The sequence below is a fragment of the Mya arenaria genome, chromosome 11, assembly GCF_026914265.1.
Source record: "Mya arenaria isolate MELC-2E11 chromosome 11, ASM2691426v1".
Lineage (NCBI taxonomy): Eukaryota > Metazoa > Mollusca > Bivalvia > Myida > Myidae > Mya > Mya arenaria.
Genome location: NC_069132.1, coordinates 58,156,143 through 58,177,406, shown reverse-complemented (window position 1 = coordinate 58,177,406; position 21,264 = coordinate 58,156,143). Strand labels below are relative to the sequence as shown.

General features: G+C 35.2%; 1 protein-coding gene across 2 annotated transcripts; it reads left to right on the top strand.

Moving 5' to 3' along the window:
- Window positions 1–13,975: 13,975 nt before the first annotated feature.
- Window positions 13,976–19,060, top strand: LOC128209331 (uncharacterized). Of its 2 annotated transcripts, none has more exons than XM_052913324.1 (2): window positions 13,976–14,270; window positions 17,236–19,060. In XM_052913324.1, the coding sequence occupies exon 2, from the start codon at window positions 17,242–17,244 to the stop codon at window positions 18,772–18,774; it is 1,533 nt and encodes a 510-aa protein (XP_052769284.1). In that variant the 5' UTR covers window positions 13,976–14,270; window positions 17,236–17,241; the 3' UTR covers window positions 18,775–19,060. The 2 variants fall into 2 exon arrangements, with proteins under 2 accessions (XP_052769284.1, XP_052769285.1); XM_052913325.1 differs by lacking the exon at window positions 13,976–14,270 and adding an exon at window positions 16,177–16,314.
- The last annotated feature ends 2,204 nt before the right edge of the window (window positions 19,061–21,264 follow it).

Sequence of the window (21,264 nt, the reverse complement as noted above, 5' to 3'; positions counted from 1 at the left end):
CTGATTTCTGAACTAATATTCAAACTGTAATAACGTTCATAAACACTTTCTTGGTCATTTATTACACTTATTAGCAATCAGCATGCAAACTTTTCAAAATATTAATAGGTCATTAGGCATTCGTTGTAATTTTGCGTTTCATGGCAGTACGTATATTGGTCATTCCATAAATTTTCACTATCATGTGCCAGACAAATGTTGGTAGGTTAAAATCAGGGTCATACTTAAGGCTCATGGGTCAACATTTTTAGTATTTTGGCCAGTGAAGGGATTTTAAATTAACTTTGCATAAATGTTCACTATAGGAAGCCGTTTCATGTGCAAAGCTCATGTCCGTAGGTCAGTCACACTTTAAACTGATTGGTCAACAGTCATTGTATTTTGACTTGTCCTGGCTGTACTTTGGTCATGCAATGGGGTATTTTATAAAAATAAAATGCTGCATAAATGTCCCCCATGAGAAGGTAAAAATATATATCGCAAGTTTCTTTTTTGTCAAAATGTTCCCGGATGAAAACACTTCATGAAATTTATTTGATTGTATATCAAAAGTAAAACGTGAAACAGTTGTGTGGAATGGTCATAACACAGTAATGAAATAGTGAAATGTGATAGATTTAGTTTGGGTTGCAAGTTTACTGCCACAAAGTTGTTGATTTTTCTTAAGTAAGATAAACATTCCTGATTTTTAATATCCCTTGAGAAGCTCAATATGACTCATTCGGATTGATAAAGAGCTTAGATTAAACAGATTGGCTCATACACTGTACGTAATATGTTTGTGCATTGCGTTATTCCCGAATTTTATCCATGTCAGGCAAACTTGAACGTTTCTGGTATTTGATGATTAGACAGTTGGCACCCACCCAAGATATTTTACTTTTTTTACTTTACCCTGATTGTTGAATTGTTTACACGTGCATAGGTAGAAATTTCGATTTCATTTTATAAAGTAGTAATTAAATATAAAACCTAAAATCATAAGTTAAGTAGCATGAACAGATTTATAGGTAAATTATAGCTAGCATAAACTTGGGATTTAGTTTGAATGATGGAAGTTCGTTGTACTTGCTTGTTTATCTCCTCTGTCATACTGGTTACTGGTTAGCTTTTCCTTATTAGGTTTAAAATAGTAATATATTAGGTTTTATAGACGCATGACCCTAGTTCAAATGTCACACTTATAACCCATCGGTCGAATGTCCTTGTATTCGAATTGTTCTAGCAGTACTTATGTCACTTTTTTGTTGTTGTTTTTTAGAATAGCTTCGCATAAGTGTTCTCTTGAGAAGGTCAAACGTCACGGTCAAACTTTTCGTTTTGTGAAACGTATTCCATGATTAAATTACTTTATAAGCTTCAGTTGCTAGTAAATAGAAAGTGGAACAGTTGATTTGAATTGTTATTAAAATAGTCCTGAAACAGTGAAATGTGGGATTAAAATTGTTTTTTTTTTAAGGCTTCAAGCTTTTCGCAAAAATGTTCAAAAAATGTTTATTTATCTTCTTTACATTAGTACTAACAAATACTCCATGTTTTTTTATTATCAAAACATCATTAATACATACTCATTGTGACTTCTTGGTATTGCTTTTAACAAACACTAAAAATGAGTAATTTAGACATAATTTAGACATTTCAAATTAGTCAAATAGTCAACAAGTAAGAATGTATGTACATGACGGCCTTTCACATTATTATTAAGGGAAATTCATCATTTTAAAGGTGTCTTCCTCTTGACAGCTGATGAAGTCATGAATATCAGCTACAGATTTTTTTTTTTTTTGAATCTTTGCTACTTTCATGATTATGTCAATGTGGCCACTCTTTGTTCCCAATGTGTACTCATGTAGGTTTTACAGGCTTGTTTGTGCTTTCCCGAGCTGATGTAGGTCCCTGTAGAATGAAGAATACGTGGTAAGGTGACTCTCTCATTAGATATAGTAACCGATAAATAGATAGATTGATTTATTTATGTTTATAATGTATAAAACATGGTTACATTAGACATAAAACATCAAGCATAAGTGAAATAGTCCATGTCAACTACATTGTACACAAACGATATCACAAATTGTTTTTATAAATTTCTTACTTCCATTGTATCCATAAATAAATCATAATAATTATAAATAAAATTAGCTTTAACTATATTTATTTTATTTATAAATTATGCGAAAAAATTCCACTCACAGGACCAAGTCCGGGTCGCTGAGTCCCTCCACTGAAAACACCGGCGGCCATGTTGCCCCTTCTGCCCAAACACACAGCCCCTAATGTAACCTTGACCTCTAATTGATATTACCTAGAATTTTGACCCCTGATGGACCTCAACCCCTATTTCTTCATAAGCTAACTGTTGTGACCCATATTTATTAGTATGTGTTACCTCAATTCAACTAATTCTTCATTGGCTAGTCTTTCTACCACTGCTTGATCAGTATTTGCATCATCAAACCCAAAATCTAATTAGCTCAATCACCTCTCGATGTTTGTGACCTTTTATTTTCATCCTTATGAACATGTTATTAATCGATACAACATGACAGTTATCTTCTGGCGATGTTGTTATTTTTAATCACGTTTTAACAAATGTGTACAACAAGTTATTATATGCAAGACTCACTTTCATAAAATCTGTCCTGCGTCTCTTTATTATACTTCAAATACTACATGAAATAAATTTCCCAAGTAATGAAGATGTTGTTGTTTTTTGCACAAAAAACTCGGGTTTCCGAGTAAAATGAAAACAAAAACATACACTGCAAATGAAAACAAACAAATATTAACCACAGGTAAGCCAATCAGCGGTTTCAATTGACTTAAAATCTATGCCACTGACCATTTTTTTCCAAAATGTTATTATTACTTTTAAAATCTGTCCAACCATTCATTGTGATCTAGAACAGCAAATTATAATGGTTAATCAAGAACCATTCAACGACAAAGATTTATATGACTCATTCTATAAGCTCTGAATAGCAACTCTTTGAATCATAACTGTCAACATAATATTTCAGACTACATGAGTTAGATACAGTGATGTTTTTTTTTTCAATTTTCAGTGAATTCCATCTTTACCAGGATGAGATATGTCCCAAATTCTTTAACGATATAGTTATTCTTAGCAGAGAAATACGCCTTTTTAATTTAAAAAGTGCATCATGTTTTAAACCTAAACGAGATAGACCTTGATATTTCCAATGTCAAGACTCAGACTATTTTCACAAGAATGACATTAACCTGAGATACGCTATTTATGCTTTCATATAAAAAAGTACGGTCACAGCTGATTCTCGAACAGCTGCCTGCCTGCCGATCTTAGGTGATCACATGATACGACCAGTCAATACGGGAATACAAAGACATTATTAAATGACAAATAACCACATTTCTTGCAACGCTTAAATCAACAACAACCGGTATTATGATTACTTAAATTACACATGACAGGATCACATGCTAGACAAGGGATGTTTGTGAAACATTAAACTTCATGGGCGTCGTTTTGTCAGAAACATATTGAATAATGAATAAAGGTGTATAATGTTTTATAAGACATGCATTGATTTTAATGAGTTCACAAAGTCCTAAGAAAAGATTAAACAAACAAAGAATTCATGTGACTGTTGACCGTGACCTTGACCAATGGTATATTGACCTCCACAGTTATATGATGAAGTCCGATATTTGAATTATTAAAAAAGTCCACGTAATTCTGGATTAACCCTCGTATTATCAGCCAAGTTAAATTCGTTATGTGTGGACTGAGTTTTTACAAGTATGTGAAATGTGACCTTGACCCTTAACCTAGTAATGTCAAAGTCAAAGAGGCTATCTACCGGTCATTGCCAGACAGTAATTGAAATTCACTTTCTAAAGTTAAACGTTTTCTATTAATCTGCGAACAGAGTTTTCATAAGGGTGTTGACCTTGATATTTACCTACTGACCAAAATCATGGTTTTTCAATTCGCCAAGGACAACTTTCCACCGCAGTATCATTGTCCTAGGTCAGAACATTATTGTGGGACAAATTTTCATATTAAGAAAGTTGATAATGACATTTGACTTTCAGAGCTAAAAAACTAATGGGTTCATTTACTTTTCAGGGGCAAACTAACACTGAAGTTTTATTGTCCTAGGTAAAACATGATTTCTATGTTATTGTGCGGACAATGGTTTCCTACTATAAACCTTGACCTTTGACAGGTGATTTCGAAAACATTTGGAGTCATCTACTGATCAAAGGCAACCTAAAACACAAGTTACGGCGGACAAAGGTTTTCATAAGATTGTTGACCTTGACCTTCAACCAACTGACTTAAAAAATATAGGGGTCATTTAATGGTCAATGGCAACCTTCTACTGCATTTTCGTTATTTTCCTGACACGAAATGGCCTAAAGACCGACCGACCTACCCACATTTCCAACATATATATTACCATTTATTCAAAATCATACAAATATCAACACACAGACGGCTGGACTGATAATACATCACTTCAAGATTATGCTATCCTTGTACGAGTATAAACAAATAAAGTAGTGTGAACATTTATCAAAGAATAAATACAGTGCACTTACATTTTAAAAGAAAAATGTGCATGCATTTCATATGAATAAAAAAGTCATGTTTTTTTTTGTTTTGTTTTTTATAAACTCACTTCTATGTTTTCAATGAAAGTCAAAAGGAAATAAATATTATTAACTTTGAAGACACAGAATATGTCACAGAATTTTCTTTTGCCTTTTTCAATTCTATTCCTCTCGACATATCTATATACATTTAACCACTAAATGATTATGTCTCATAAAGTTACACTTGTCAGCTATGTACAAACTGATGCAGTATCCAGATGGAAGCATTTTCGTAGTCATGTATATTCAGCTGTAATACTTCCCCCGAACCAGGCCAGGCCATTTCTGAAGTTTGAAGCATTGGTCAAGCATTTCGAGGGCCATGCGAATGTGGCCGTGATTCGTTCCCATTGTGTACTCATGTAGGTTAATAAGTGCTATTAGTTCTCTCTCTGGCTGTTGTAGTTCCATGTAAGTGAGGTATTGCAGGTAGTACAGGAATGGGATGCAGTCAACGACAATATTTCTCGTCCATGTCAGTAATATGTCAGGATGATATCTCAACAGACGTTGAGGAATACAGTTTATTTCTTGTTTTGTGAATGTGATACAAAACATTGTGTATTTTCTTTGTACTGTTGTGTGGGAACTGGTGACCAACTTGTCGAGAAACTCATTGCTTGGTGTCTGACATTTCCTTCCTTTATGTCCACAAAACTGCCACACTTCTGTTCCCAGCAGTCCTTCACAGTAAGTCAGAACATCTGCAGCTTCATCATACTGCCCTCTGCAGTACCACATGGAGGCAAACTTTAGCCTACTCGACATAAGGTCAGATTCAAATGACGATTCATACAATCTTAGTATATCGTTTGTGATTGGTCGTCCCAGAGAGATGCATCTTGATGTTTTCATTGAGGCAACAGTGTTGGCCAAGAACGGGATCAGCAGATGGAATACTTCCTGTTTAATGTCACTCTGGGAATTAGACATACTCTTTAGCCTTAACCAGTGGACTTCGATGTCATCAACTGATTTTTTAGCAGTCAAATCATCCAAAGTATTTTTAAGCCCTATAAATTCTTCATGTAATAAGTCCTGGAGAATGTGTCTGTTTATTTGGGCTTGTGTAGCTATATTCTGACATGATATATACTCATGACCTTTGCTTTGCAGTAGTCTCAAGTTAAAATTGTACATTTTGATTGCAAACAAACACTGCATTTCAGTGTTGATGAGCATTGAAATCTTCATGCATAATACAGGATATTCCCATTTGTGCAAGTTCCCCAAAAGTAGATTCACACCAGATATTGTAAAATTGGGACAGTACTTTTGTTTCAACCATCTTTTTAGTGTCGTCAGAAATAGATTCACACATTGCACCATGTTGTCTTCCCTCCATATTTCTGGTGGATAGTTTTCAATTGTGAACATCATTGCAGTTTTAAAAAGCATTGTACTAAATCTGTCTCGAAACACAGGTTTGAAATATGTTTTTTTCAACATTTTGGTAAGAACATATACTTTCAGTTGAATAGTGTTAAAATCGAACATTAAAAGCCTTTCCATCAATGAAGTTGAAAATTTCCACAGCCCTTTTGAATATGGTCTCTCAATGTAGCCCTGTGGTACTAGGAATACCCCAGTCTGTCTTGCCTTGTTCAGTGTGTCAGGTCTAGGCCAGTGTCCAGGGCGTGGTCTGTGGAACATGAACTTGCATTCCGCTGGCAGCTTGTCACAATGAAGTTGTAGGCAAAAGTCACGCGTTTGAGCATGTATTAGTGCTGGACCCCTTTGAGTTATTCCACCATATTCAATGAGAAGTTGTAAAGGATCTTTGAATTGAGTGCCATTAAAAAGAACTCGCCCATTCACATCCAATATTTCGTAAGGGTGGACTGCCGTTATCCTTGGTTCTGGACTGTTCATTCTCACTATCTGCAAGTAACAGTTCCCAGGAGAAATGAGCTCAGATTTTAACACTCTAACGTTTATTTTTTCACAGCAGCAGTGGGCACAGTCATTGATCACGTGAACATCGTTATCACAATGAAAGCAGTCAGTTCCATCATAATCATATTTCATCCCAGGCGTTGGCGTGCCCTCACTCTGACTGCCAAAAAAGTAGTAAGTCATATTTCTATCTTTCAAAAACGATCTAATATTATGTGTAGTCTCAATCATCAGGTGTGCTCTCCTCCTCCTGGCAATCATCGAGCTATTGACCCCGATATCCCCCATCACCCGGGACAGTCGCAAGGAAAATAGTCTTTTACTCTCCATATCACTATCCATAGCTTGGTTTTTCGTAAATAATTATCAATAAGTGCATAAACACAGCTTTCGAACTAAGCTTCGAAATGTTAATCAGTGCTTTCTTTCCCTTCAAGTTCTACTTTCAAAATCACGTTCAGGTTGAAGTTTAAGTTGTATACCTGTAAAATCTGGCATTGAAATGGGTTTAAAGTTTGTAATATGACACTTTATCTCTGTGCTACAGGTAATGTCAAATCATTAATTCCATCAGTGTCTATACTTTGCTCTTTGACGACAACATTTTACCGCCTCGTAGTTTGTTAATGCAATTATTCATTTTTGATTTAAAGTAAGATCAACATTCCGTAATTTTTATATCACCTGGTAATTTCAATATGTCTCATTTAGAGGGACAATATAATATAATCTCAATAGATAAGAGTTTTATTTTGGGAACTGTTAGTTCGTTAAAAAATCCCCTAAAAACCCTGATAGTATAATGGATAGAGGTTTATTGGGCTTCCTTGTTCGTCTTCTCTCTTTAAGAACATACAGAGTGGTTATAGCTCTGCTTTATTCATTAGTATACACTTATTTTATGGCTTGTAAGTCAATAGTCAAAATCATTTGCCCGATGTCGTGGAAGGACCAGCAGACAATTCAAGGTTAGAGACCAAAAGCCGTGGTTGACAGTTTACTTTGTCCTTCCCTGATCGAGGGCATTTTTTTATGGATTTGACAATTGACCATTCCATATGTGTTTATTACATGGCATTGTTAACAAAATAAATAATTATATAAACAAGATTATCATCATATAAGTGCTATTGAGCTGTACCAGTCACTGGCAATTAGTACTGTATAATATATTTTGAGCGACTTCTCCTTGTTACTAACAAATATGTAAACACACACTTTTTGCATCAAAGTTCAATAATACAATTGAAACTGCAGAGACAAGCCCAATATTCGAACATCCAAAAATAAACCCTGTCGGGGGCGCACGCAGCAAGGTCCCAAACCACAATAAATTAAAGACACACACATATAAACACCACATACACAAATACAATCACCACAAACAGACAAACAAACCACGTAATTTCAATGCTCAAGTTTGATTTGAAACAAGAAATTTAAAGAATATAGAATTGAGGCCACGGAGACGGTTAAAAATATCATAACTTGGGAATCTTGTAAAAAGACTAGTGATGTGTGAATGACAAAATAATAACAAAAATACCTACATCTATTGTTGAATTCTTTACTATTTGTTACTGAAACAAATATTTGATGTGATAAAAGGAAAGGATAAAAAACGATTATAGTGCAACATGCGGAGCCCCCTCATTCCCTGCAAATGCTCCTTTCTCCCCTGTTAGGATATGACATACGTACGTTTTTGAAACGAGTGCATTCGGAGCCCTTATCACATCCTGTGATGGCTGTAGTTGCTTCCTTCCCTACTTCTTTGTTTGGTATCAACCAGGTTGAAATGTCGTTATTTTTATTATTTAATAAAATGATTTTATTTCAGGGAATGATGGTCAGAATCCACAAATAAACGGGGCGTGGTACAAGACTACAAAAGATTTGATTCCAGCATACTAAAATCACGTTATAATCTTATTCAGTTCAATGATATTTGTTAATTTTAATGTTTTGTACTCCGGATCCGCCCTTCTTTATTATTAAGATTTTGGACAACATGATCTAACTTATACATAATATTTGATGGAGGAAGCTTGTGTTCTTTAAAATGTATCAATCCATAGTAAAATGCATACCTAGAAAATTTGCTTGGATAATTTTCATAATATATTAATAAGCTTCAATATTATTCATTGATGAAAAAAATCATTTATGCAAATTATAAGTATAGCGTTGCTATTATATATATATTAACATTGTTAATATACATGTCCGTCTTAAACTAATATAATAAACAAAAGGAGCTAACACAATCTTGTAATGTGACAGTCAAAACTCACTGAATGACCAACTACACATTTAAGGGTATTAAATATTTATTATTATGATATAGGGGAAACAACTTGTAAATTTGCATTTAGGCTCGCAGTATACTTTTATTCCTCTTTACTTTTATATAAATCATAACAAAAAATCTGCAAAGATTATATCAAAAAATATAGTTTTCAAGGAGGTCGACATATTGATCTTTTATTTGGGATGTTCAGTTATGGTTATTAATTGCAGTTATTATTCAAATAAAGAACATATTAAAGCAGTACTTCTAAGAGCTATTCAGTTAAAAAAACTGCAAAAAGATGTTGTCTATAGAGTCAGGGTGAGAAGGGTGTGATGTGTCGCGGTACAGTTAGTTAATGACGCCAATAGCCTACCTATGGGCACTAGTGAAAATTATGGCCTTGTTAAGCTGTGAGGCAAAGAGTAAAGAGAAAATATAACCCTGGTTCGAGCTCCCCTTTTTTCAATGTGCGTTTGGTGAACATCACTGTCACATGGGACCCCTGTTTGACGTTTCTCCCAGAAGACAGTATTTATTGGTAAGGAGGGGTCGAATAGGCCTACCCTTGAGTTCACAGTCATGTGTTTTACCACCAGGCCATCGATCCGCCACTTGTGAGTCTGAGTAAACGCTTAACCTGTTTGACCATATACGACAGAGGGGAATGCCTGAGGCCGGTGAGTTGGTGCACATCTCCTCATGTGGGGACTGGGAGATTGTGCACCGCTCGCGCACTTTCAAGCACCAAAGCACCATTATTGTAGGATGGAGTTGTCTCTCATTCTTTTGCTTGGGCAGTGCGTGGCGTTTCATGTAAGTGGCAAATTCAATAGCATAGTTGACGGAAAACTGGCTCCCACCACTCCCTCATATTGTGTTATATTAACAGGATCTATAATACACATCATATACAGTTAGCGTATCATTCAGTGAGTAACATGCTGCATTAAACACCAGTCTGCCATATTTTTTAGTAAATACACATGGATGGAGGGTATACTACACAGTCACTTTGTTAGATTTAGTGGATGTGACCATTGTGTTCCAAACGGTGTCTGCCTTCTTTTAATATTAAACTCTGTTCTGGTTGGCATGTGGTGCTCCTTTTAGACAAAATTGACTATATTAAACATAAAAGGCCTTTTTAAATGTTATTAACTTATGTTGGCATGGGAATGGCCTCATGTTGGCATGGGAATGACCTCATGTTGGCATGGGAATGACCTCATGTTGGCATAGGAATGACCTCATGTTGGCATGGGAATGACCTCATGTTGGCATGGGAATGACCTCATGTTGGCATGGGAATGACCTCATGTTGGCATGGGAATGACCTCATGTTGGCATGGGAATGACCTCATGTTGGCATGGTTGGCATGGGAATGACCTCATGTTGGCATGGGAATGACCTCATGTTGGCATGGGAATGACCTCATGCTGGCATGGGAATGACCTCATGTTGGCATAGGAATGTTCTCATGTTGGCATGGGAATGACCTCATGTTGGCATGGGAATGACCTCATGTTGGCATGGGAATGACCTCATGCTGGCATGAGAAAAGTAAACTAGCCTTGTTTTTTAAATTATCAATGTGTATGGTATTTTCTGGGAAAAAAATGATTTTCACATAAATAATAGGCTTTATTGTGTCCAAATGTGACCATTTATCTATATTAACAGTTTATAGAAGCATTTGAGCATTTGAAGTTATGATATTTGAGTTAAATACGGAAATGTAGGATCTTATAATCTACTATAGTAGTAGTTAATACTTGAATATGAAATTTGATTTTCAGAAACGCAAAAGATCCTTTGGTGATTTGAGTGTTTGGGGTCGCTCGGCGAGCTCAGACGAACGTGCGCACCGGCCATTGTGACATTAGGCTTTTAAACCACAACTGCATCTGTTTTGAAACAGCTGAAATTAGCCTAAAATGTTTGTAAATAGCTACCTTTAAAGAGTCATTTGGTTTGCGGGTTGTTAACAGTTTTGCCATGAGTTGAGAAATTACACACCAGCATCAGTCAAAGTTCTAAATAAAGATATTTCTTTCCGAATGCTAAATAAGATTGCAATCAACCAAAATTTCACTGTTGCATCGTTTTACAAAATTCCGTCGAAATGAATTTTTGGTGAAGGATTGCATTATTAAAATACAAGCAAATCTAAAATTAATCACACGTGTAAAAGCAGAAAATAGCAAAGTCTTTTTTAGGCTAAGAAATAGTTTCCGTCCAAAAAGTTATTTAGAAATTAACGTCACTCACTTGTTTGTTTTGTCGGCTGTGACCCGTAGTGACCCTTTTAAGTCACGTGATTCTTCACACTGTCTTTTAATACATTTAAGGCTTCTATTCTAACAAAGCAAATATTCATCTATTAATAAATTAACAAGGCCTGAGATTACTTATGAAGATTTTAATGATTTGTCGAGTTTTAAACTAATAATAAAGAGACAGGGTGATATGCAGGAAAAAGCATCATATTTTTTCGAGTGCGTCCATTGACTCAGAGACGCCCCCAGCCTACCCCCTCCACCCCCGGCCACCACACACACACACACACACACACACACACACACATTATTACATAGCTGTTATTTTATGCGATGATCCATGATCCGGAAATTCCGTGAACAGGTTCAAACGGCCTGATTATTCAATAAAAAATGGCAAAAGGAATTTAATTGAAAGCGTAGAGCTTAAAAAGATAATCTTCTTCATTGTTGACAAAATAAAAACATAACATTATACCTCTGTCTTTCTTCAACCCTAGTTCCTGTATACCCTAGTCCACTTTCATGGCATTAATACAGCAAAGGGAAGTAGTCGCTGTTACAGGGGTAGTGTGTTTGGTTATGCTCCCCCCCCCCCCCACACACACACATACACATACATATCCCTCTTCCCCCAAATAATACAAAAACCTAAGATATAACCAAGTCTATAACACCCTTACAAGTTTAATGCCATTTTATAGTAAAGGATAGGGTAATATGTATTAGTCCAGAAATAAATATGAAACTCTCACAGACAAAGTTTCATGGAAACATAAAAATGTGTGCCGTTTAAATGTTAATCATACTAATCTCAGATAAGATATTTCATAATTATAATCAAACCTTCACAGTGAGTCAGAAAAAATGCAATAAATGGCGGTGACACACAGCATTTACTATTTCCTCTATAAATATTCATCCTGCTGCATCATTGCATTGGTCAAAATGAAAAATCCGTCTTCAGTGTGTTCATTCGGAACTCCTCGGCCATTTTTATCGAAAAACAACCTCTGATGTATGCCGGTACATCAGTTGAAGTAGTTCGTAAATTTTTGAATAATATCATTAATTAATTGTAGTGTTTTAGAGTTGTATTTATTGATCTAAGTTTAAATCGATTGCCAGTGAAGTGTATTATTGCAAACATAATTAAGATTCCCAAGAGTTAAGTCTTAAAGTTTAACTACTAAATAAAATTACTGGTTCAAGACCACAGTAATCTGCCCCCCCCCCCCCCCCCCCCCGTTGATCCGGATGTGAATACAGAAAAAAAGAGTGCTTGTGTCCAAGTATCAATATTTTATTAAAATTGAATGAAAAAGAAGCAAAAAATGTTCTTTTTGCAGAGAACTTGACTGAATTTGACACTCCATTGCAGAAATTGATAGTTTTCAGTGTAAATATTGGAAAAATCATAGCGTGTGGAAGTCTGAAAATTAGTTGTTTGTAGCCGATTGACTCCTTGGCGGAAGGGTTATGTATTTGAACTCAATTTTGACTGTCGGGTCAATGGTCAACATGGTGTTTTCTTGTGATTATATTCTGTGTCTTGAATTGTTCTAGAGATGCCATGTCCTTGTTTTTCAATTGGGATGTGTATAAAGTCAAAAGCCAGGTTAGTGTCTATATGAAACATATAGTAAAAATAACTGTGGTCTCACGCCTACTACGCGATCTACTTGCAGCGGACTTAAATGTACCACTTTTTGAGTATGTAAACCGTCCAAATGCATCCGAAATTGTTTTCGATAAAAATGGCCAAGGAGCTCCGAATGCAATGCGTTTTCTGCACTAACCCCTTGTTGTTGTTTTTGCCTAAGAGGTGTGATCTGGCCGCGCAAACTTCCCTTGTAACCCACGGATGCGAAACAGTGGCTCCAGCTCTTTTAGGAGTTGTATAATTATAATAAAGAGCTGGAGCCACTATTTCGCATCCATGTAACCGCTGTGTGGAATTCGGTATTGAGTGGCAATTCTTGGGCGGTATTGATAGAGTTTTTTAAGACATGTCTTAGCTTAACTCATTTTCCAAAACTTTTTTTAATCAAATTTGAAGAAAAGTATGTGTTCTTGACATAAGGGTTAGTCATTTTACAAAATATTTGAAAATAATGTATTTAAATAAATAAAAATGTTACAATATCATATAATAAGACAGATAAAAAAGTTCGTAAATGACTTCAGTTAGAAAAATGACTTAAAGCTGCACTCTCACAGATTTACCGCTTTTACAACTTTTTTTTATTTTTTGTCTTGGAAAGAGCAAATCTTTGGGTAAAGATCTGCAAACCAATGATCAATCTGTGAGAGTGCAGCTTTAAGTTAGGAAATGACTAAAGATACCGGCCATAAAATGTATGATAGTGCAGCTTTAAAACTATATAATATCAAGAAAAGGATTTTTCAATAAAACAGATCATAATAAGCAAGCCTTCTGAAGACTTATTATAGCTCTTGGCACAGCTGGACACAGCTTCGGTATTCGACCCAGATGTTCACCCCTGTTAGATGTTCTACAATATTGTCTTGTCATAGTGATAAAGGTCGACCAGATACACACTTCAAAAACAAATCAATGGACAATTTAAATATCTGATCATTGAAATTGGAAAAACATATGTCGTTTTTAAATTGTTATCCCCGTATAAAAAACCAGATAAAGAAATTTTCAACGATCTTCGGTATAATTAATTTTAAAACATGAACCTTGAAAATCACGGACGAACCTATTATCTTAAATAATCGCCAAGTTTCTTAAAAGATCATAGGCGGAATTAAATCTCCGCTTTATCAACATGTATCCAAGTATATAAACACAGAAAAATATTATAATTAGGAATTTAAGTTGCTTAAGAATTTTGAAAGCCATGTTACGAAATATTATAGCAATTTCTAAAATCCTTTTTCCAATTATCTTTTCAGCCAATCTGTTAATATATCTAACTACCTGTATGAGAGCGGTAATTAGAAAACGAAGGTTATTATAATGACAAAACTGAGGGAACAAAAATGTATAGAGGAAGAAACAAGCAAACGATATGCTTTACTTATGTGGAATCACAGTTTTGTAAATGAATGTAATTTACATTTTTTGTTTGGAAATTGATAACGTAGATTAAACCTAACACTGAGAGGAAAATACCGCCAGTGACGGAAGTTGGTAAGTAGATCTCTTATTTATTTCTCGAATTAATCAAAACAGAAAACTTGCGTGTTTACTTTATTTTTCATTTGTATTAATAACTTAACGTGTAAAATAGCATAAATCATTTCTTTCTGTTCGGTGTTGTATATCCTTGAATAATTATTAAAGAGATTGAAGTAATTTCAACTGCATGAAAATGTATGAAAATGTCGCAATATTGCTCTCATTAATAATGGTAATTGTAACAAGATATCAGATATCTTCCAACAAAATTAGCACAGAGATTTGACCAAAATGAAATAATAAAAAGTTATTAACAGAACTATATGATTAAATTTAAATTTATTATGTGAAAAAGACGATAGCTCTGCTCATTCCTGCTGTAATATTAAGGTGACACTCTTATTCAAAATCAATACATACAAGTCATTTGTATAACAAACAAAATTTGAGTGATGAACCTTTAACTACTTACTAAATAACGCTTTTATGGAAATTATTAATAACTGACTGATTACACGATTGTAACCGTGTATTTAATAGCAGAAAGCGCAAAAATATTAAATGATTGGTGAATGCTAAAAGATTTACAGTGTTCTACTATAGTCTCATAAGGTAGAAATATCGTGTTTTATGCTCTTTTCTTTCGAATTAAACCCGGTATCCTTCATAAGAACCATTGTTTTCGACATTTATTCATCATTTTTGGAATATTAAATCAATATTATTAATTGTGGTAAATCCAAGTTGGGAGTAAGAGTGCATCTTTAATTGTCTTCCGTATACACAATAATGCCCTGGGTGACTTGCAAAAGGGAAACGTTATTCAAATAACGCAAAATTGTATGCGAATGTAACGCTAATTCGGAAATGACGTTGACGTTGAAATTGTGTCCCAGTACTGTGTGCGCTGACATTTGATTTGAAGTGAGCATTTGAAAGCGTACTATTATTGTTTAAACTACCTTCTTGTTGGGCCAGGCATCGTTTATAACTACAGCTTCACATGATTAAAATAAATAACGGCTGACTGCTTATCTTTGTAAATAGATAAATTGGAAAACTGCCATCTCAATGGACAAAATATAATGTTGACCTCTAAGTAGAATAAGCGATTGAAAGTGAATCATACATTAAGTTATTACAATTTGAATATTTGCTCTTCATTTTAACATAAATCGGACTTAAATGGCATATTTTTCACTCTTTCATGGCTTAAAAAGCTTGCTGATACTGTTATTTTCTTTTATACAAAATAATTACATTTTCCTTTTTGGCACACAGAAAACTTTCAAATGATACCAAAGTAATACGAGGTCATCCCACATCTGGAATTCACATATTTATTGGTCGGATCATGCGTTGAATTTCATTTTACTTTAACCCACTATTATTGTATTTGATATTTTATTGACTTAAGAAAAGAAATATAGCCTTCGATAGCCTTTTTGCAACTAAAATGAACAGGCGTTTCAAAAAAATATTTTTAATCTTATTTCTTATTGCGATTGATTTGTTTGATCTGATGTCTGAAATGTTGGAGATATTTATTCAAACTAAAACATTATTTTTCCATATTGAGTATAAATTTTGTTAATATCTTTACTCTATTCCAAAAGGGACTCTATTTTATTCAGACGCGATTTGTAAATGTTTTTCTGTAGGCTAAACCTTTGCCATCAATTTTAAATGTCTGTATGTTAAATATTTACTTTATATGCCATAAATTAATGGTATCATATTCAATATACAAAAGCCATGTTCATAATATTACGTGAGAAAATGATTTCAATTGAATATAAACACTCCTTATTGTTCACATTTTGAATGGCTATCCCTATTAACACTATAAAACACGGTTGTTACAATAAAAAAGACGCATATCTTTTATCGACAAGTAACATTTCATTTCCAAAAGAACATTTAACACCGTTTTCATAAAACGTATAAATAACAAGACAAAAAAATCAAGGAGTTGCTAATTTATCTTGTTAAAAAATTGCCGCGCAAAATCTTTTTAATATTTGAAGGAAAAATAAAGAACTGGATGTGATATAAGGTAGGACTTGCAGATGGATTAACTGATATTTTGCTTATTTCAACAAGATAATATTTACGGCATTGATAATTACAGGACAGACAGACAGACACAGACAGAAAGAAAGACACACACACACACACACACACACACACACACACACACACACACACTGACAGACAGACAGACAGACAGAAATATTTTTTACGACGTGTACATAGTATATTGTCAAAAACATATACATATTTCATGAAATATACGAGTATGAATAAAATAAACCGCACAAATGTGAGTTCTCAGTAAATAATATTTTCCATAAATGGTTTATTTAGTAAAAAGTTAAATGATTTTCATTCAAAACTTATGTTCGTTATACATGTGAACGTATTGATTAAAACAAGAATATCACTTTAACAAAAACAGAAAGTCTCGGCAAGATGATGTGACCAGTAATAGCTCCCAGGTGGCTTTTGACCGAAACTCTAGCTTGCAGACGAAGCTAGATGATAAATAATTCAACATTCAAAATATTAAAGCTGCACTCTCACAGATTGTCCGTTTTGACAACCTTTTTATTTTTTGCCTTGGAATAAACCTATGTTTGCGAAATACAATTGAAACCAGTTTTATAAGACTGCTGACAAAAAATTAGATCGCAGATTTTTATATTTAAGTTCAAAAATTCAAAAAAAAGTTTTAAAAGTTTATCCATTTTTTTAAGCATAAAACATTAATTTTCGAACGGAAATTTGAAATTCTGCGATATGATCTTTTGTCAGCAATCTTTTATCATTGGTATGCAGATATTTACGCAAAACTTTACTATTTCAATGACAAGAAAAATATAAAAAAAAGTTGTTAAAATGGTATATCTGTGAGAGTGCAGCTTTTAAATACAACAAAATTTTAAAGACTTTAATTTGTTTGATGTGTTTTTTTCAGGAAGTTATGACCAGTCATCGTTCCCAGGTGGCGTTTGGCCGGAATTTTAGCCTGCAGAAGGAGCTAGAGGACAAATACCTGAACATTCGAAGGCGATTCAGATTTTCTCGCAGACGACAAGAAGCATTCGAAGAAGAATGCGTCGAGAGCCTTTATAAGTTACTTCTTTATTCCAAAGAAAGGCAGAAAGACGAGAATCCGCCGACAGAGGATAAAACACCGCCCCCGGAAATATCGGCATCGAAAGTGCGCCAAAATGGTGGCGCAAAGTCGGTTCCACCGCCGACTCGTCCTTATTCAGTGTTTGAGATTGCAAAAAATCCAGAGCTAGCCCAGGATATGACGAAGCGCCCAGCAACAGCTTTGTCACTGTCGATGTCAGCAAAGACTTACACACAGTCGTACAGTTTTTCCAAAGACGGAATGAACATTGGTCTTACAAGACGGGAACGTTTCATGAGAACGAAATCACTTAAGGAGAAGAGTGAAAATAACTCTAACGTTGTGTTTGAACATGAGAAAAATAAAGATCGGTACGAGTTTGAGGAAAAGGAAGATAACCCGGGGAGAGACAATTTCCTTGAATCTATTGACAAAGAGAACAACAAATTCACAAAAAAGCTTGCGTTATCTACTTCTCCAGGGCAATCGCTCGAATCTAGGAAATCCTCAACAATACCAAGTAAGCATGGTAACACTTTGCGAACTACGCCAACGGCTACTAAGACATCAGTGGATCTTTACCGTGCCAACACACCGTCCGTACATGTAATCCCGGCACGTGTGTCTTCATCTCTCAACACAGAACCGTTTGATGACGTTGATGGTCAATTTCACCATGAACAAAAGGCGACCTCTGCTGATGGAACACTTCGTGTTCCGGGTAAACCAATGTTACGTGCAAATTCCACGTTACCGCAACGGCGTTCTGGGACGCCATTAAAGACAGTGGTTACGGAGTCAAGACTCGATTCGACAGGACACAAGTCGCCGATATCAGTAAGAATTACGCAAACAGTAGCTGACACACCTATGGAACATGATCGGGGTATGTACAGCGCTACTCCACGTCCGGACACATCTTTTGACCACATCGAGGAAGAACTAATTCCCTTAACTGATGACGATAATGAACATCTTAATAAGCTCACCGGTTACCGTGGTAACGATAACACAATTAGCAGACTCGGTGCAAAAAGTGCAATTCCATTTAAGGAAACCGAAAAGATTGATTTGCTCCACGTATCTGCGGAAAAAGCTGAAACTTTCCTCAAAGATTACTCCAAAAAGTCCAAAATATTCGGATACGTCGTAAAAACGCGGACCTCAACGATTGCTCCTAAAGAACGTCTACGTTCCTATCGTTCTCCTTGCATCACGTACCAGGAGCTCGTCTCTATCAAGGCGAACATCCGACAGCACCAGGCGCATACCAAGACTCTTCTACAAAGCAGTGCTAAGCTTAGCTCGTACGTTGACACGCTGGCAAACGCTAGTCTGGTGCGAGCACACCGGGAATCGTTGTTACGTAACCAATAGGGAGTTTAGTTTAGTTTATACCAATTCATTTAAAGGCCTAGATTAAGGAATGTTCGGCATGATAATCCTCTGCAGTGCATCTTCTGCTAATTGCGCTGGTGTCACAGTAGAGGCCAATTTCCTGTGTATTCGTTTATTGGCTCAGGGCCATTTAGGGTCCATTTATATGATAAAACATCCAAAACTGCACAACAGGATACTCAGATTGGAGATCTGATAAGCCAATTAGGCAATAAGATTTAGATCAATTAACAGAGGTTGTGTACAAATACACGGTTTTGTTTGTTTTGTTGGTTGTTGCTGTTTGTTGTTGTTGTTGTTTTTTGTTGTTGTTGTGTTTTGTTTTGTTTTTTTTGGGGGGGGAGGGGTCACTTAAAGAAGGCTTAAACTAGGCCTTTAATCTCGATTGTGTATAAAACTAAGGGCTATTTTAAACATTCTTTGGTCCGATTCCTTGGTCAATCGCAACAGTACTTAGTGTCCACGTGAGTAGCCACAAGAACGTTCCCCGACCGGGAATCGAACCCGGGACGTATTGTTCTAGAGGCAGACACTCTATCCCTAAGCCATTCTGACCTGTTAGAGAGTGTATTACGTCATTATGACCCAAGATGGTTGGAACATCTGTGATAAGCACCCGACACCGAACTTAGAAAACAAAGAGTTTTGTTGTATCAATAAAATGTTGAAAAGGATTTGTAATTTATAATAGTGCTGGAACAGTCTTGTAAGGATCTGTTAAGCAGTACCATACCCTACCGAACACACCAGTAAATTGAGTTTCACGCATTGGTTCTGTTAAAGAAGGGTGACGTCATCATAACTGTTGTTAAACCAAAAAAAACTGAAATGTAATTAAGTCCCCTACCGGTTTCACGATAAAAAAAGCACAATTTAAATTATGATCAAAACAAAATAAAACATACGATTTGTGTACATTTATACAATATAAGCGATAGTTTGGCGCTTTTTCAACTGGGGAATAGTTGGCCACGTAGCTATTTATTAAAATAAAACAAAATAATAAAGGCTAATATTTTTGAAATTTCTAGAATTTTCCGGACCGCTTTGTTAGGTCTAAAACAAAAGTGTTAGTTTCTTTGCCGGGGTGAGGATTTTTGTTCATAATTTCCTAAAAAATATTCATTTTTGAGCAAAAATGTTAAAGTTTGACAATTTTATATTTAAAAATTTCTACAATAACGATATACTCTGATATAGGTCGGTTTGTTACAGAAATTCGGGTTCTCCAAAAAAATAGAAAAAAGGTCATGCCATTTTTGGCCTTATCAAGCGTAAATGCGCATATTTAGTTTTAATCCCAGGGTGTTGCCTTTTTACCAAGTTGGTAACCAAGTTTCAGTTTTTCTGAAATAACACAATTTCGAGGCTTCGTATAATATTGTAAACCGCTTGAAAAAAAATATATAATTATATTTCATGAAATATTTGTTATTTTGATATGAAGTTTGACTACGCACACTCAAATAAAATGCCTCTTTGTAACCCTTTTTCCAAGTTATGAAGTCCGCTAGCAGATCCAGGTGCGTCCCCCGCCCCCCCTCATTCCAAAGAAAAAAAGTTTACTTTTTTATTTTTTTTATTTCAATATAGGAGATTAAAGTAACGAATAAAATACACCCAAAATGCACCATTTCGTTCTAGAAATTATTAAAATTTCGAGGAAAGTACACCCAAACCCTCCTGACAAAACATAAAATAAATTTCTGTTCCATCGAAAACAACCTCGGATGTATATGGACGGTTTACAATGCCAGAAGTCTTCACATTTAACTCTGCTGCACGTAGATCGCGTAGTAATTTCAAATTCGCATTTAAAGTAGAACTGAACTGATATTTGACATTTAATTATTACATAACGATATAAAAGACTGATAATTTTCAAGTTTGATACGATATGTTATTCAGTTCAAATCATTTTCATAAGCTGGCAATTTTGTTACAAACTACCCCCTGTTCCGCATTTTCCGAAAAACTCAACTGACTTGCGTCCCTTGGCGTTGCTATACATGCGTAGTTGCTTCCCTTGGTACTGCCTCTCGGTTTTGATTGAGAATGAAGATGAAACGGGAGCCAGTCAATCGACATATCAACTTCCGCGTCCGCGAAAATTCAGTAAAAAACATGGACTTTCCGAGGTTTCCAGTCCACTTACATGTTTTATCACCAAAATAACGAGTAAAACATATGGATTTTGCTTAATCTTCCGAAGTGGACGCTTTTAATTTGAAAGTTAACAGAAGAAATGGAACGAATCAATATGTTCAACCAAGTCAAACACAGAAAGTTTGAAACAGTTTCAAACTGACAATAAATCCTGTGTTCCTGAACCGGCTGAAGTCTGAATCTGTGAATAATTTAGTGTATCAGTATCAGTATAATATGCAGGGGCGGTAATACAATTTCAATTGGGGATCGGTGTGTTTGCCCAAATAGGCAACAGCTTTGCCTCTGTCCAATCCAGACCAG

Coding starts and splice junctions, on each gene's coding strand:
- LOC128209331 (XM_052913324.1), top strand. CDS start 17,242: ATGACCAGTCATCGTTCCCAGGTGGCGTTTGGCCGGAATTTTAGCCTG.